The sequence below is a fragment of the Pinus tabuliformis genome, chromosome J (assembly GCF_031772625.1).
Source record: "Pinus tabuliformis cultivar Carrire ecotype Pingquan chromosome J, CPIR1, whole genome shotgun sequence".
Lineage (NCBI taxonomy): Eukaryota > Viridiplantae > Streptophyta > Pinopsida > Pinales > Pinaceae > Pinus > Pinus tabuliformis.
The window spans coordinates 569605759-569622791 of record NC_142295.1 but is presented as its reverse complement, the minus strand read 5'-3'; the positions used below and the strand labels follow the sequence as shown (position 1 = coordinate 569622791).

At 37.8% G+C, this 17033-nt stretch overlaps 1 protein-coding gene across 4 annotated transcripts in view; it reads right to left on the bottom strand.

The window, feature by feature from the left end:
• Positions 1–17033, bottom strand: part of LOC149228263 (fanconi anemia group F protein (FANCF)) — a 529519-nt gene that overhangs the window by 240104 nt on the left and 272382 nt on the right. For all 4 annotated transcript variants that reach the window (XR_016247192.1, XM_089375661.1, XM_089375662.1 and 1 more), the window contains one exon: positions 558–728. Coding sequence is in view for 3 of the 4 variants with exons in the window: in XM_089375661.1 (XP_089231787.1) it covers positions 558–728 (171 nt within the window). In the remaining variant the exon portion in view is untranslated. The remainder of the gene's footprint in view (positions 1–557; positions 729–17033) is intronic.

Genomic DNA, 17033 nt, shown 5'->3' with positions numbered 1-17033 from the left:
ATTTAAGCTTCCAAATATTGTTCTAAAGTAGCATGTAGCCTGTAAGATTTTACAGAACCGCTTCTCTTATAGAAAAAAGAGCATCAACGGGAAAAAAATTAATAATGTTTATAGCTGCATATTATTAGTTCAAGCACTTGTTTCTAGCTCAAAATTACAATCAAATCCAGTTGAAATGAAAGAACATTCACAGAAAATTTTCTCTTTTCCACTGGGTAAAAATAACATCAATGTCATTTATATGTCTACTAGCTTACCAGTTCCTGGTAGAACTTTAAAAGTACACCCCAAAATCACTTGCGTTAATGTATAATATAACTATAATTCATCTAATGGACATTAATAAAATATTTATAGCCAACTTTATTGCATAAAGTGGCTGTAGAAATTGAAACCACTATCCACCTTAAGGAAACAAATAAACTATCATTTATAATCATTCATGTAGTAAATCTAAAAGTGCAATCCAATACACATATATTCAAAGAGAAAGCACATTCATTGTAAATAAGATGTATCTATTTAAAGAGATCAAAATTTATTAAAAAAGTTACTACCTCCAAATCGATAGTTTCCTCCTCAGCATGTTGATGCAAACTTTTGCCTCTGTAGATAATCTGCAGATCATGCCACATTTTGGAAACCGAAATAGCCTGATGCGTAGCTGACATTAATGTTCTGATTAGAGTTTTCCATCTTCTTGAAGACAATCCTAGGAAGCAAATCTCCTGCCCAAGATAAACCCATATCAACATGCTGCAACCATGTTCCAAAACTGCTGAAGAAATAATTAGCACATGTTTCTTTGTATGACCTCTATCTATAATACTCAATGCTGTTCCACTGTATGTCCCAGGAATCCTGGCCAAGAGACCTATTTTTCATTCTGTGATTCTTATTTGTGGTAATATAGCTTCTACTACCATTTAAGAAATGAATCAAACAATTCACAGAATCTCTTTGAATTATCATTCTTGCTTTTTATGTCCTGTTACAGAAAAATCTAGCACCCAGAAAATTGTGAAGTCCCAAGCACCGAGGTGTTAGTTTAGTGCAAATTACAAAGGCTATCCATTGTAGCTCTTTCTCTCTCTTTTGGTTGGCTCTTCTCCCACCTCAAGGGGGCTTCCCTAAAGGTAGGATTATCAAGGCTATGGAGTGGTAGCTTCCATAAAGGGAGGATTATCAAGGCCATGGAGTGGGAGCTTAAGGTGAAATGAAGAGTCAGCCTTGATAAAACAAAGTGTTGTGGTATAGTTTCTGGAAACAGAAGTGGAAATGGGAAAGGAAGGAAGAGGGGAACTAAAGAATGAAATGATGTGTGACTAATGCCTATCAATCTTTTATCAGACAAGGCCTACATTGACACATTCAAAACTACTTCATAGAAAGGCATTAAAATGAAGGAAAAGGCTAGTTTTCCATGTTAAACCTTATGGATGAGAGTCGAGACAACTAGTTTATTACATTCGCCATTCTATTTGATGCTCAAGCAAAAATGGACGGATGTCACACATTCAACCTTGCAGTGTTTGCTGGAAAATTTTGTGAAAACTCATCTGTGAGAGCTAGAGGTGCCACTCATCAATGTAATGTGCAGGTGTTTTATTGGGCTGAATTATTAATCAAATCAGTAACTTGTTAGATGAAAGACAACAATGCAGAAATACAACATCAAGGAAGTCAACAGGGAAAAGGTTCCTCAAATTGATTTGATCCTAAATGAATAGACTTTCATATTAGCATTATAACAAGAGGTTTCACCAATGAATCTACAACACATGAAGAGCAAAAAAAATATACCTTACAGCAATGTAGATGCAATACTTCATTTCCTAATCAAGTGTTCAAGGGTTTGACATACAACAAAGCCCATCAATCATCTCCAAGCTCCAACTTCCAATCTCTTCCCAATCTCTTCATAATCCTCCAATCTCAAATTAAACAAATAAATGGAAAGAAAGATCCTCTTTATATAGGGAGTTTCATCTCTTACAACAAAATATAATATTTGCTAACTCCCTCCATGACAAGTCAAAGAAATAATAAACAAACAAAATAGTTAGATCATGTTGACCATGTAAAGTGGAAGTGTGGCTTCTAATCTCTCCAAAGAAGGTCATCATTGACCACTGGAGTGGAACCTAAAGATTTTTTGAAAACCCCATGTCCAAGGATGTACCAAAGGTTGTTTGTACCATTAGAGATCATCATATCACCAGATTTTTTCAACTCTACTTCCTCTTCTCATCTTCTTCTATTATCCCTAGATTCCACAAGCCCTACAGGGATAATGTAAAGTGATGCTAGTATGATGAGTTTGATGTTGGAAATACTGAGAGGGGGGGTGAATTAGTATTCCTTTTTAATTTTTCTATTTATCACCAAAACAAGTATATATGGAACATAGAAATAGATAGCTGGAATCAATGTTGCATTAATCGTTATCGGGATAATATCGGCGTGAGGTAAAAATCGGAAAAAATAGGAATTATCGGGAAATAATCGTTTGGTACAAAAAAATTCATTTTTTTTTTCATTTTTTTTCAATTTTTTTAATATCTAAACTATCTACAACATAAAATAAATACATTGACACATAAATATGATAAAAGAACTAATATATAAGATGTTTAATATCATTTCTAGTGCTAAAATCACGCATAACATTGAAACATGTCCTGAATAGTAAGTCCTAACTCCTGAGTCCCAACTCAGCCTCAAAATATCAACAAAAAATATGATAATATATCTCATCATGTCATAATGTCATATACAATAAAATGAAGAAAATAACCAAAGTGTAATCTTATTGATTTCCTCTGTCCCTCTTGCTAGAAAATGCCACAGCTTTCCCTTTCCCTCTAGATGTAGATGCTGGTGCTAGTGGAGTTGGCAGTGGAGTCTGCTATGCTCTAGAAGCTGAAGAACTAGAAGTAGGAGCTATAGGAGGTAGACCACGTCCTCTACTGGTGGCAGGGGTAGCCCGGGTAGGTGGTGTCACCTAGAAACATTACAATCTCCCAATCCTGAAATCCTGAAAAACTGATAAGTCTGCTGGATTTTGAATGAAATCTAAAATTCTACTTTCTCCATATGAAATCCAATGAGGCTGGAACCACTCTCAAACATCCTGAGTCATTTCATGGTAATGTTAAAAATTTAAGTAAAAGGATGAAAATGAAGATTGAGGAGAATGTCACTTTTACTTTAAGAATTTAACATTACCATGAATAGCATATCAATACTAGGGCCTAGACTTGATCATTAAGCTGCCTCACTCACAAATTATTTGTTTCTTTCAAAAAAAATTGCATTTCAAACATTTAGCATCCCTTAAAAAACCAAAAAAAAACATTATAAAACCTCGCTGCCGGAGACCCCCATGATAATTTCGATTGTTATCGCGATAAATTCGAAATTATTGCAATAATTTCGTATAGTTGTCGTGATTTTATCGGGACAGCGAAAAAATCGCGATTATTTCATTTTATCGCGATTTTCACAACACTGGCTGGAATAAATGCTTTTATTAACACAAACAGTGCAATGAAATAGATACAATATATAAATAGTTGCAATCAGTTGCCAAGCACCAACTTGGACTTTTGTGAGGCTCCAACCTCCAGAGCACCAACTCTATTTTGCTAAGGCAATAGTTCTGCACTTAGGAGCACCAACTCCCAAGGATTCCAATCCTTTTAGTTCTGAGGCTCCAACCCCGTGGGCTCCAACCCTAACCTGGTATAAACTGTTTTGTTGTTGTTCTCTGCTCCCAAACCTGCTGAGCTTCTGCTTCACTCCTGTTCTCCTGCTTCTCCTAACTCTCCTGCCTCTGCTGCCTCTACCTGAACTTCAGCTTCCTCTCACTCTGATTATTCGCACACGCTTCCTTGTTTTTTCCTGTTTTTGTATTCCTGATGCCTCTGACTGTTCATTTCCGCTTTCCACTGGCTCTTCAACTTCTTCAACACTCGCTTCAGCTTCCTCTACGCTGGCTTGTCCTTTGGCTTCCCTCTTCTTCATTGCTTTGGCTTTTTGGTTTCCTCTGCACTGGCTTACCCTTCGGCTTCCTGGCTTTTCGATTGTTGTAGCTTCCTCTGCCTCTTCATGCTCACTGCTGCGTGTTAAAACTGTAACAGAGCCCCTTTTTCTTTTAATGATAATAGGCATACACAGGACTTTATTGTTTAACGGAGAGACTGTACCAATCAGGACGGACCCACATGCCACGTCCCAATCGCAATTGCAATCGACTTTTGTTCAGGCCTCCTAAACTATCAGAACTGTTATCATAAGCCTTTTGGCCTAAAAACCCTGTGCAATACAATTATTCTTATACCACAAGTGGTATTTCGGAAGGGGCATAAGCGGGAACTGGTATTCAACGGATGGCTTCCGATTCCACTCGGCAGGCGACACGTAGCAGCAGGAAGGAAGAGGATACCGCTTTTTCGGGTGGGTATTCCTCGAGCTATATGTCCACCCGAAATATATGTAGATTGTTGGATCTACAAAGGGATGATCAACGGTGGAGGGTCGGATGCTCAGGTAATGTGGGCCCGCCTTTTTGTGGTCGCAAATGTAATACACTGGAATATATGAAAAAATGCTAAAGGGCGGACTTCAAATTTATTACACCCGCATTTATAACTTTATCGGGTCCGCAGTGTATATCGCAATCGGCGCTTTCAGAGGTGCAAGGCCTTAAGCACTTGCAATATGTCGGATGCGACATAACAATAGACCAAACTGTAATGTTGCATTGGGTCCACAACATTCATCGCAATCGGCGCTTGCAGGAGGACAACCCTTTGTGTATTGCGATATGTGATTACCGATAGGGCGGATGTGATATGATATTAAATCATATTTCAGTGTTTCAGCGGGTCCGCATGTATCGCAATTATATGATATTTATACATATAATGCAAATTTTCCTGTTTTAATGCGCCAAGGCTTAGAGCCTAAAAAGCTGAAATACACTAAAAACATGCTTCATAACACTTTTGGCGGACTTCACTGTTTATGCACCCGAACTTATATGTTCCGTCGGGTCCGCACATATATGTCGTTGTCGGGGGTTTGGGGTGATGGCACATAACCGAACTGCCGATTATCATATCGCCGATATATATATATACCCCACCTCTATACCCCAATATATATATCTTTATCTGCTCCGATAGTGTATTCCAATATAACTAAGTCTTTCGCCTCCAATAGTGTAAATGCATCCATATATGTGTTTTCTGCCTCCGATAGTGTATTTGCATGCATATACACTATATTGTCCCTATAGCCCCTGATAGTGTATTCTTTGGCATTCATTGCTCCGACTGTTTGCTTCCTCTGATGGCTCTATTTGCTCTTTGCTCCTCCGATAGCTCTGTTTGCTCCTCTAATGGCTTTGTTTGCTCCTCTTGGCTCCTCTGATAGCTCTGTTTGCTCCTCTGATGGCTCTGTTTGCTCCTCTTGGCTCCTCAAATATTGCCATATTGACATCAATGACAATCTATGTCAACATTTGAGTCATGTAACAAGTCTAGGTAACTTGAGACCTTGTCATCAAGTGAGTTTACTCTGGGAGGTTTTTTTCACTTGGAATTTATCTCCTTACGAGGACTTAATTAATTGAGTTTTTTCCTCCAACCATAACCCCAAAGCCGGAGTACGGCTTGAAGACGAGGCCTTGGGTGAGTCATAGTGTCTAGAGTCATTGTATATTACCATACTAGATCGCTCATAAAATTTCTTGGAATTTGGTTAGGTCTAGGGGTCATTTTTTTAATTCTTTTAATTTCCTGCAGGGTGGAAATTTGAATAAAATTTGAATGTAATATGTATTAAGTGGTGTCTAGAGAAGTTGTATGGGGTATGTGTGCTCACAATTACACCTTTCATCCTCAACCTTCTACTATGACACACTTTGAGGGGTTGAAAATGTTGATTTTTGGATAGCATCAGATGTGCCCTAGCTCCGACATTTTGTGGAGGGGCTAGAACACAGGAGATCTCGAAAACCCAGAAATCGTTTGGTGAAATTCCACCTGGATTGTATTTTATTAAAATAATTAATATTTTTAATGGGGTTCCTAAGTCTAAACTTAGGAAAATTAAAATATTAATGGGAATTAATGAAAATATGGGTGAGAAGCTTCTAAAAGACGATGATCAAGTCTAATTTAATCTTAGCCATTGATTAGAGATTAGATCACAATCGTTGATATCTCAACAGGAAAAGTAAAAAGGAAGACATGAAAGTCATTTGGAGACACACCAGGGCAAATACTCAGTAACCTGAGGGAAATCGATTCTCAAAAAGTAAGAGTTTGATTTCAGAGGGAGAGTTGCAGGGTGAAGGAAGAGGAGGGTATCAGCATCAGTCGGAGACTGAGGAGGAGGGGACACAGTGCATCAAAGGGACAGCGCAGAGGGACAGCTCAGAGAGGAAGCGCAGCAAGGGACGCAGTGCTCACACAGAGATGACGCAGAGGTGATGCAATGGAGGCTAAAGGGTCTCTCAGTTGTCAAAATTTCTCCAAAGGGTGGAGGAAAATTATCTCAAGTGTTTTCACAAAAGGTTTCTCTATGTTCTGCAAATCATTCATTGTAAAGAGATTGTTGCTGAAGAATAAAAAATAAATCCTCATCTGTTGCACCAATTTTTCCGCATTGGGTTTTACCGAGGACTATTGTCCAAAAACAATTGTGTTGATGTGATTGATTCTTGTGTGTGTATTTCACTATTCTTTTCTCTATGCTATTATGTGACAACTGCAGTAGATGTTAGATTTTAGGCTTCTGTGGAAGTTTTTTGATTCATGATCTGGATTATCCACAGTTTTTAGTTCATTCTGCCAACGTTTCGAACCCCAAAGGGGGTCCATCATCAGGACAAATCAGATAGAATAGAATAAGAATGAGAGATTATTGAGAGAGAAGAGAATTGCGACCTGGATGTAAATAAACAAGAACCCTAATTTTATATATAAAAGCCGACATATGATTTCTGATTATTATTTTATTTATTATTATCCTTTATAATTTTATAAATTTTTAATTTTTAATTTTTTTTTAATTTTTTTAATTTTATAAACATTTATTATTAGTCCAGGTTATAATTGTTATAATCAGAACAAATATTAAAATTTTTACCATAATTAAATTATATTAATTAAAATCATTAAATTAAATTATATTATATTATATTAATATAATTAATATAATTAATTTATTTTATATAAATTATAATTAGTTTATATAATATAAATTAATTTATATAATTAATATAATTAATATAATTTAATCTAAATTAATTAATATAATCTATATAATTTAAATAATTGATATAAATTAATTTATATAACTCATATAATTAATATAATTACCATAATTAAATCTTTACCATAATTAAATTAAATTATATTAATTAATATCATTAAAAAATATTAATTATATTAATATAATTTATTTTCATTTTATATAAATTATAATTGGTTTATATAATATAAATTAATTAATATAATTAATATAATTAATATAATATAATATAATTTAATTAATATAATTATATAAATTTGCTTTAATTGCTTTAATTAAACCTCCGAAATGCAAGACCCCTTATTTCTGATCCTAAGCTTCCAAGGGTCCGGGGGGGTTTATTTGTTTTATCAGAGGAAGCCAATTTCCACTGATTTCACTCCCATTGTCCCTGTTGAGGTTCTGAAGACATTACATGATTTCAATGGCCTCTTTGATTTTTCTTTTATGATAGTTGTCTTCTCTTGCAATTATCTTGGCGCCTTCCAAACACACATGATGTTTGGTCTTGGACGAGTGCTCTGCAAGGGCTGATGTGCGGGATCTTTCATTCTTTATGTCAGCGGCATGCTCTTTAAGTCTTATTTTCAGAGAGCGACCTGTTTCCCCAATATAACTCTTGCCACATGAGCAATCGATCTTGTACACTCCCTTGAGTTGCTGACGATCAATGTTATCCTTAACCGACCTCATCATTTGCCTTACTGTTCCACATGTTGTAAATTGAGTGTGTATGTTCTTCTTCCTTAAAATTTTTGCAATCTTATCTGTAATCCCTTGGATGAATGGAAGGTAAACTTTCCCTTGATTTTCTTTCTTGTCTCCAGGGGGACGTTCAGAGAGGACCCTATCCCGAGCCCTTCTTATAGCTTTTGTGATACTCCACTCATTGTATCCAATGTTTTTGAAGACAGATGTCAAGTGATTGATCTCATCCTTAATGTGATCAGGGTCAGAAATCCTAAAAGCCCTCACAGCTAGGGTGTTTAAGACGCCGGATTTTTGGGAGGGATGATGGTAGGAGTCAGCGTGAAGATAGCTATCAGTATGCGTTTTCTTCCTGTAGACCTGGTGTCCCAAAGTACCATCCTCCTTTCTACTGATCAGAACGTCTAGAAAGGGGATCTTACCATTTTCCTCAAGCTCCATCGTAAATTTGATTTCGGAGGATATAGAGTTAAGATGATTGAAGAACTTCTCAAGCTCTGCCCTACCATGAGTCCAATTCAGGTTGGTGTCATCTACAAACCTTTTCCACCATGCTGGCTTCAAGTGGAAGGAGTCAAGGGCTTTTCTTTCAAAGTACTCCATGTATAGGTTGGCGACAATAGGTGAGAGCGGGGAACCCATGGCGACTCCAGAAATTTGCTCATAATAGTGATCTTGAAAACTGAAAAATGTGAACCGTAAACAGATTTCTGCAAGCTTTGCTGTTTCAGGATCGGTGACCATCTTTATAACATGAACAACTTCATCAAGAGGAATCTTTGTAAACAAAGATACGACATCGAAGCTTACTAGAATATCATCCTTATGCACCCTTTTATTCTTAATAAGCTTTACAAAATCACTTGAGTCTTTTATAAAAGAGTCTGTGTTACCAACCAAAGGTTTTAGGATCTTAGCCACATACTTAGCTAATTCATAGGTAGGGGAACCAATGGTGTTAACAATTGGTCTAAGGGGAACCCCTTCCTTATGGATTTTTGGTAATCCATAGATTCTAGGAATAACCTCACAGGAGGGAATCAACTTCTTTTTTATTTTATCTTCCAGATTGGTTTCCATGATGGCTTTCTTGACTTGTTTTATCACCTTGGGAATAGGGTTGGAGCTAACTCTTCTATAACTTCCACAGCTCAAATGCTCATTCATTTTTTTGAATGTAATCTTCTTTGTTTAACACAACGGTGGCGCCACCTTTATCAGCTTTAAGAACAACTATCTTATCATTATTTCGGAGAGATCTAAGGGCCTCTCGCCCCTCTTTATTCAAGTTACTTTTTGGGCGTTTAGACTTCAGCATGGCTAGGGAACATTCTTGTCTTAATATCTCTCTGTCGTTTGATGAAAGACCTTGAGTCCCATTCTCAATGTTGCAAATGATGCTTTCAAAGGGAATGTTCTTAGTAGAATTCACTTTGATGTTTACTGAAGCGTTTTGTAAATAACTTATTGTGGAAAAGAACTAGGAGAAATAAATCAGTTACTGGAAATTGTGGCATTTAATTAGACTAGAATTAAATAATATAGAGAGAAATAAATTATTCCATCTGACACAATGACATGGAAATTATCCTAAGTCAAAGAGTTGAGTCAACGGACATGTGGGAGATGACTGAGCACACTGCATCATAAATACACCATTATTTCATAAAATCGAATTTCCCAGAGATAAAGCAACAGTTGCACATGTGGAAAATCGAATTTATTAGAGGAACTCATGCACTGAAGGAATATTCCATGGTATATTTGGACTGAAGATTAGGTGGGGCCTCATCTCACAGTTATCTCAAGTTCTTCTACTCACTCTTGAGGACTACGAGTTGCACATGGAGGAATCACACAGTTCTTGAAGGAATCACGCAGTTCATGGAGGAATCACGCAGAGCTATCTGGGGATCATCTACATATGTGGCATCACTTAGTTCGAGTTTGCATTTGTTGACTGGAGTTATCACGATACTTGGATTCACTCATGGATGAGTTTACTATGCCATATATGGAATTCGATTTCCCTTGATGTGCACATATGGAATTTGATTTTGCTCTGATGTCTCTATCTTCTCCACATCGAACTTGACTTATCTTTCCTTGGGATTTGCTCCAAGTTCAGTTCTCACATGCATTCTTCCTTGGGATTTGCTCCCAACTCTCTATATAATGAGGCTATATGCTCTCATATTGTATCATGTAATACGAGCTATTGTGCTTGAGGAGACTCTGCGGGATTGTATTCACTACTTGCAATATAATACAACAATCTTTGGGGTAAAGCGTGTTGTTGTTCTTCTCATTGCATGTGTGGTAAATTCTTGACTTCTTGTTATGCTTCTATTTATTTCCTCATGTCATTATTTCTTTCATGTTTGTTTCAAGTTATGTTAGTATCCAACTATCTCATATTAGCATAAGAATTAATTATTTGCTTTAGGAAAAGAAATTTGCTAATGGATAATAGATATATCTATAGGAATTCTTTCCACTGCACTTATTTAATTTCATGTCGATTTAATGATTTGTGGTGAAGTTTTGTAAATGAATCATTATTTGGTCAAGTTTTTCAAGAGTGAGGGGAAATTCTTGGAGGAATCAACCCACTCTTGAAAAATATTCAAAGAGAACCCGCATGTTTTGAATTCCAAAGTCTCATCTATATCTTATTTGTGTCTTCTAGGGACTCTTTCAAGTTTCTTAAAGCTTTTATTTCTTGCATCAAAATATCAAACTTGGAAAAAATTAATTTTTACGTATTGTACTTCATTTATCAATATCTAGCTATTTCAAAGGGCTAATTCATGGCTAGTCAAAGAGGAGAGTTTGCTCATACTCTTTGGCCTAGCCTCTTGTAGATTATTTTTGTAACATACTTTGTAGTTATCTTGAGCTAACATTTGTTGTTGTAGATTTTTTAACCTGTTCTTTTGCAACTACTTGCAGGATTCATCATCGGAAAATTACTTACAAGTTTGCATGCAGGACCTTGGGGCTCAGTTTTAATGATTACTTCCACCTTTGGGCCAAATTCATCTTGGATAAGGCCGAGTTCTTCTTGAGGAAAGTCGAGTTCATTTTGGCCATCTCTTGCTCTCTCTTGGCCGTGGTCATAGAGGAGGTTAATCTTCTCTTCTTCTTTTTCGGAAAATCTGCATTTTGTTGAGCCTTTGTGGGCCTCAAATTGCAGCAATTTTCAGCAAGGAAAAGTCTATGGTTTGATTCCAATTTGTTAAGACTTTCCTTGGATTTAAGACAAGACTTCATTGTTTTTTCCTTCTTGTAACAACTAATAAAATTTCTGATTTTGGGAGTGTGGGTTTGTTAATTTTAGGTATGTTCTATGCTTAGAGCAATTTATTTCAATTTTCACATATCTTTCCAGATTAGCAATCACATCAACATTAGAGTAAACTGTAGATAGAACATAAACATAAATCGCAGAAGACAAACCAAGACAAGAGGACACAAGATGTGGCGCTAGCCAGGGACAATCCCCAATGTGGGGAAACCCTTAATCAATTCTTCTTATATGTTCTTCAATAGTTCAGCAGAGAGAGAGAGAGAGATATACATTTACAACAGAAGTCAACACTTTGAATTATCAAGATAAGAGCATAGATCATCTCTAAGAAGATGATACATGAGATTAGTTGAAGACAAGCTGCTTCAACTGATTCTCAATCGTGCTGCATCTCGTCATCATGCTGCACCCATTTAGTGAGTTGCTCTTGTCACGGAAATGCAACCAGTGATAGTTGTACCCATACATGTTGTTGTACACACTGCATCCACTATGCAACAGTTGTACCTATACATGCTACTGTACATACTGTCATCACTATGTTGCAATCATTACATGTTGTTGTGCATATTGTTCACTAACTGTCATGCTGCATATAACTACTACATCTAGATGTGTAGCTCGTCAATCCTCATTCTTCAACTGGTTCTCCAAGATGATTACACCACCACTCTACTCCTTGCTTCGCTGACTAATCCTCAATGCAATACTTCTAACCTTTGACAATGGCATTGTCCATCTCTTATTATAGCAGCATTATACAACCCTTAGAACAAGTCTGAGGCAGCCTTTCTGGAGGACTGTTCCATCCTTTATGAGCTCTCAAACAGCTCCCTCTATCCTCAGCCTTCTAGCAAGATACACAACCTCCTCTTTAGCCCTTCAGTCTTCCTTTATCACACAGACACCTACAACAAACACACTGTCCATTCCTGTACCTTTAAGACACTTTCTTGTTGCGTTCTAAGGCTACCTGTGCTATGTCTTAGGGTCTTTACATGGCTGAGTATTAGGGCTCCATTGATAGTGGCTTTAGGCTTCTTTGATTGCGAATATAGAGCTTCTTAAGACAGTGGATTTAGGACCTCTGGGGAAAGCAAATTAGGGCTACATGTTTGTTGCGTATTGGAGCTTTCTTGATAGCATGTAGGACCACCCTTGACAACGTTCTAGTCTCCTTTATGACTGCGGATTAGAGACTCCCTTTAGTTGTGTTTAGGAGCTCTCTTTATAGCGGATTAGGGCCTAAGATTAAGGCACCTTTGACCTACGGCTAGGGCACTTTTAGGACAGCACATTAGGGCTTCTCCTTCAGCTGTGCATAGGCCTCCTTTACTCTGGCTAGATCTCCCTGTTTGGACAGTGGCTAGGCTTCCTCCTTGAGCTGCAAATATGTCTCCCTCTTGACAACATATAGGGTTTCTTTGAGCTGCGTATAGGTCTCCTCTAACCTCCGAATCGATCTCCTCTTAAGACTACGGCTAGGGCTCTTTAGTTGACTACGTCTAGGGCTCTCTAAGAAGACCCTTTCCACTACGTTCTCTTTGAGAGAGGACAACCAAACAAGCGGAGAGGAGAGATCAAGGGAGATGATAGTGTGTTCTCAAATGATTCAAGGCACCTTTATTTATACTAAAACGTTGAGCACAAGTGGGGTATATTTGGTTGCTGGCTGACCTTGACGAATTGTGCATAACACAGATAAATTCATATCTCCATGAATATTTATCGAAATCGGATGATCTTTAGATCAATCCTACACCTCTCGATGAGAGGAATCCAAGAAAAATATCAGCTGCCATTAATAAGATGACCCACATGGAGTTTGGCCCTAGTTGCCAATTTTAACACTCCCTCTCAACTAGGGAGAACTCCATCCGCTGATCCATATGTCCAACTGTACTATCTCTGTCATCAGTGCCCTGCACTGCTCTACTTTGCTCTACTCTGCTCTGCTGAGCTCTGCTCAATTCTGCTCTGCTGAACCATGAAGAAGAAGAATTGATCGAGAATGTCTCATACCATTCTCTACTGACCCGAAGTCAATTTCATTGATCCCAGATCAATATCACAAGAGTGTCTCAAACCACTCATACTGATCCCAGATCAATAGAGGTCATCCTAGCATAGAGAGTATGGTAGATACAACGATGCGTCCATCGATAGTACTACTATGGTCCCTAACCCCATTTCCTTGCTCATTGATCAGATGAGAGGTGTAACGGCCATCTAAACTAATCCACTATATAAAGTTTCAAACTTTATAATAAAAACAAATGTGATGAATTTTAAATAATAAATTTATTTAAAGTTTTATAAATATAATTTTTTTAAAAAAACTTTATAAAATATATATAAATATTAAACTTTACAATATATATAAGTTAACTTTATAAAATATAATTATAAACTTTATAAAATAAATATATATTAAACCTGACAATATATATATTAACTTTATAAAACTAAAGTATATAACAAGACGGACCCTCATGTACGGGGGACGTTTAATTCCAACAGGATAAACTTCAGAGTGCTATGACAGCAGGGAGAGAGACTCATAGCGTAGAAGGCGTGTCGGGACAGGGGAAGGCGGTGGTTGCATGCTGGAGAGCGGCCACCGCCAGGCCCGGGGTTAAAACCAAATTTGTGAACCGAGGACAGGGGGGAAAAGTGGAGCAGTGAAACCAGAGGAGGTGGAGCAGAATTTAGCAGTGACAGAGATTTACTATTGGAAGAGCTTTAATCCGTCTGAGGTTCTGGGCACGGGGGACAGTGGGCTTCTGTGAGAAGCTTGCTGGATTGAGCAGCCAGCCTCTGCGCAATCAAGTTGGGTGGAATTGGTCTCCCTGGGTAATTGGAGCAAACAGCAGCAACAGAACAAAACAGCAACAGTATCGTCGACTTCACGGGATCAGCTAGCAGTTCAGGTGAGTACAAATCATATTTTCATGCTTCCTGCTTTCAAATTTTACGGCTATTACACATGGTATCAGAGCTGCGTTCAAACCCTTCGGGACCTCACAGGCCCTACGCAGCTAGAAATTCGTATAAACCTGTCTGCGCGTATAAAAATCCCTGCGGCATGACTTTCTGTTGTACCGAAGCTATAGGTGTTAATGGCTTAGTTTGGGATTGATACTGGGTCTGTCATAGATTAAGAACAACCCCCCTCCGGCTCGAATCGACGGAAAACCAGAAAATAAATACGTAAATCGTTAACCAGCACAAATTCAATTGGGTTCTTGATTGTCATCGCGCAGACATTCTCAGCTCTGGGTGTTCCTCTGCTGCCGCGTAACGCTATTTTGCAATACGGCAATATACAGAGTATATTGGCTTTAAAATAACCGTGTGCGTTCCATTTGAATTTATATGTTGATTCATTCGAAGGGAATCAAACACGTTTCACATCGCGCAGACATTCTCAGCTCTGGGTGTTCATCCGCTGCCGCGTAACGCTATTTTGCAATACGGCAATAAGAAAATTGACTGTTGAAACCAATAAACAAGCATGGCCATGCCTTGGACCAAACAAACAACCAGAAGAAGCCAATTCGGAAAGCAGAAGAGATGTAATGCATGATTTCGAATTTCCATGGAAGAAAATCACCAGAGCAGGGTTTTAGGTATTCAGATAAAGGTCATTGGGATTTCATCCCAATAGGAGAGGGTAAGTAATTCGAGGCTGTTCCGGTGCCGTAGTTAGCTGTTCTTCGGGACCATCTTGGATGTGTGGAATCGGCGGGTTTGTCATTTCGTTACATTCCATCATTCTTGTGAGTACAACCTCCACATACGAGAATCGCCACGATCCAGGTACCGATACATTCGGCCATGATTGCTCTCTGTCATGCGCAGTACTCACGAGCCGTCATTTGGTTTTGGTCTGGAACACGTCAGATTATTAGTGTGATGTGAACAATGCATGTGACATGTGCCTTGGCTTTAGCGTTTTTCCCATTTCCATTTCGCTCCTTTTACTAAAGGATTCGACCTTGAATGGGCTATTAATCTAGCGTCTTGGTCCCTTCCGAAACAGTACTTCTATACTCTTGAAATTACTTCATTGTCTTGTTCAAGCTGCAGCCTAATCATGTGGTTTGGTTTTAAAATAACCGTGAGGCGATTTCTATGTTCTTAATCCTTTGCTGTTCACTTAAAATTAATTAATTATTTATTTATTTAGATTTTACTGTAAATACTGATTTTTTTTTTTTGGCATTAGCCTCATTAAGACGTTCAGATTCTTGCATCTTAAGCAACATCCACCTGTCAATCAGCATAGTATCTTCTGCATTTACGCTACTTAGCTTAGCTGACAGGTCTGCCACTTGCTTACGCAGTTCACAGTTCTCTGAGTGAATGAAGTTTTGCCTCAAGCTGATTGATCAAAGAATCTTTCTCTTGGTTTTGTGCCTTCAGGTTGCGACATTCTGAGACTTCCTCCACGAGTTGTTCAGAAAGCCTTGCCTGTGCCTTGTAGCACTGTTGTAGCTCAAGCTCCAAGCTTTCTGACTTTTCCTGCGAGGAACATCATAAAAAAAAGAAATATATCTGACATCTTTCAACTCGATTCATCAGCCTTTTGCACAAACCCAGTAATATATTTTTTTTTGTGGATGTAATAGCACAATTCTAGCTCGACAATTCTCCTATGTGCGTGACTTTTACTTGTCTTTTTCTTAGGAACCATCATATCCTAATTTGGACACAGCATTTAAAAGAGACATTTTCAAGAACGTAGAAGCCTCCTTAAAGGAAAATGCCTAGCAAATGTTCCCCAGAATTTTCACAACAGATTCCAGTAAAGAAAATACTACGAAACAATTCTCCAAAATAAGACGTGGGTGGGTCCCACAACTTATAACTGGAAAGAAGGTTAATAAAACAATAGAGAAAAAGCGGATTAAAATTTGAAATTTGAAGTTTCTACCCATACATCTGTATGCGGACTGTGTACACCCACATTTTCTTTCCTACAAATATATTTATATATAGATATGTTGTTTACCTGCTTCTAAACCCCAAACCCATTTCCCCGTTCTAGGTCAGATAGAGTTTATAAAATCAAATTAATGCATTCTTTCCCAATCATCTAGGAGATTGTGGCTATCGAGACATACACTCTTTCTGCAGTGAAGAGTCTCACATAGTCAGGGAAAGTTATTTTGTCAACTCCTTAAACCTCCCATCGTACTCTATATCACATCTGAAATTTAGAAAAATAATCTGCAGCTTTTGCATTTGCCCTGTGAATCCAATTGATATGAAAGTTTATGGCAACAGACTTGTTCTGAGGCCAAAGCATGTCCTGCAGGGTCTGCTCCAAAGCTCTAATGCAAAACATTCAAGAGATATTAGATACCTAAGTCTTTGCATTTATTAAAAGTGCTTTTAGCATGTGGCCTATAATGTAGGAAACTCCAGGAAGAGGGGAGACAATTCCCGATGGGACCTACTACAACAGACTGGCTCGAACAACTACATTATATATCTATCGATCTTCAAAGAGATTGGAAGAGCCAAAATTTTATGCTTTATATAATTCAGATACATCAATAGAAGGCAACCTTCCTAGTGCCCATATATGAGTTTTTTGTTCAGCATAACTTTTCGTTAATTTAATGCAACTCATTGGCTAAAGTATATGTTGAAGAAAGGAGTCACATTCTTGGGAGTTGACCAGTCA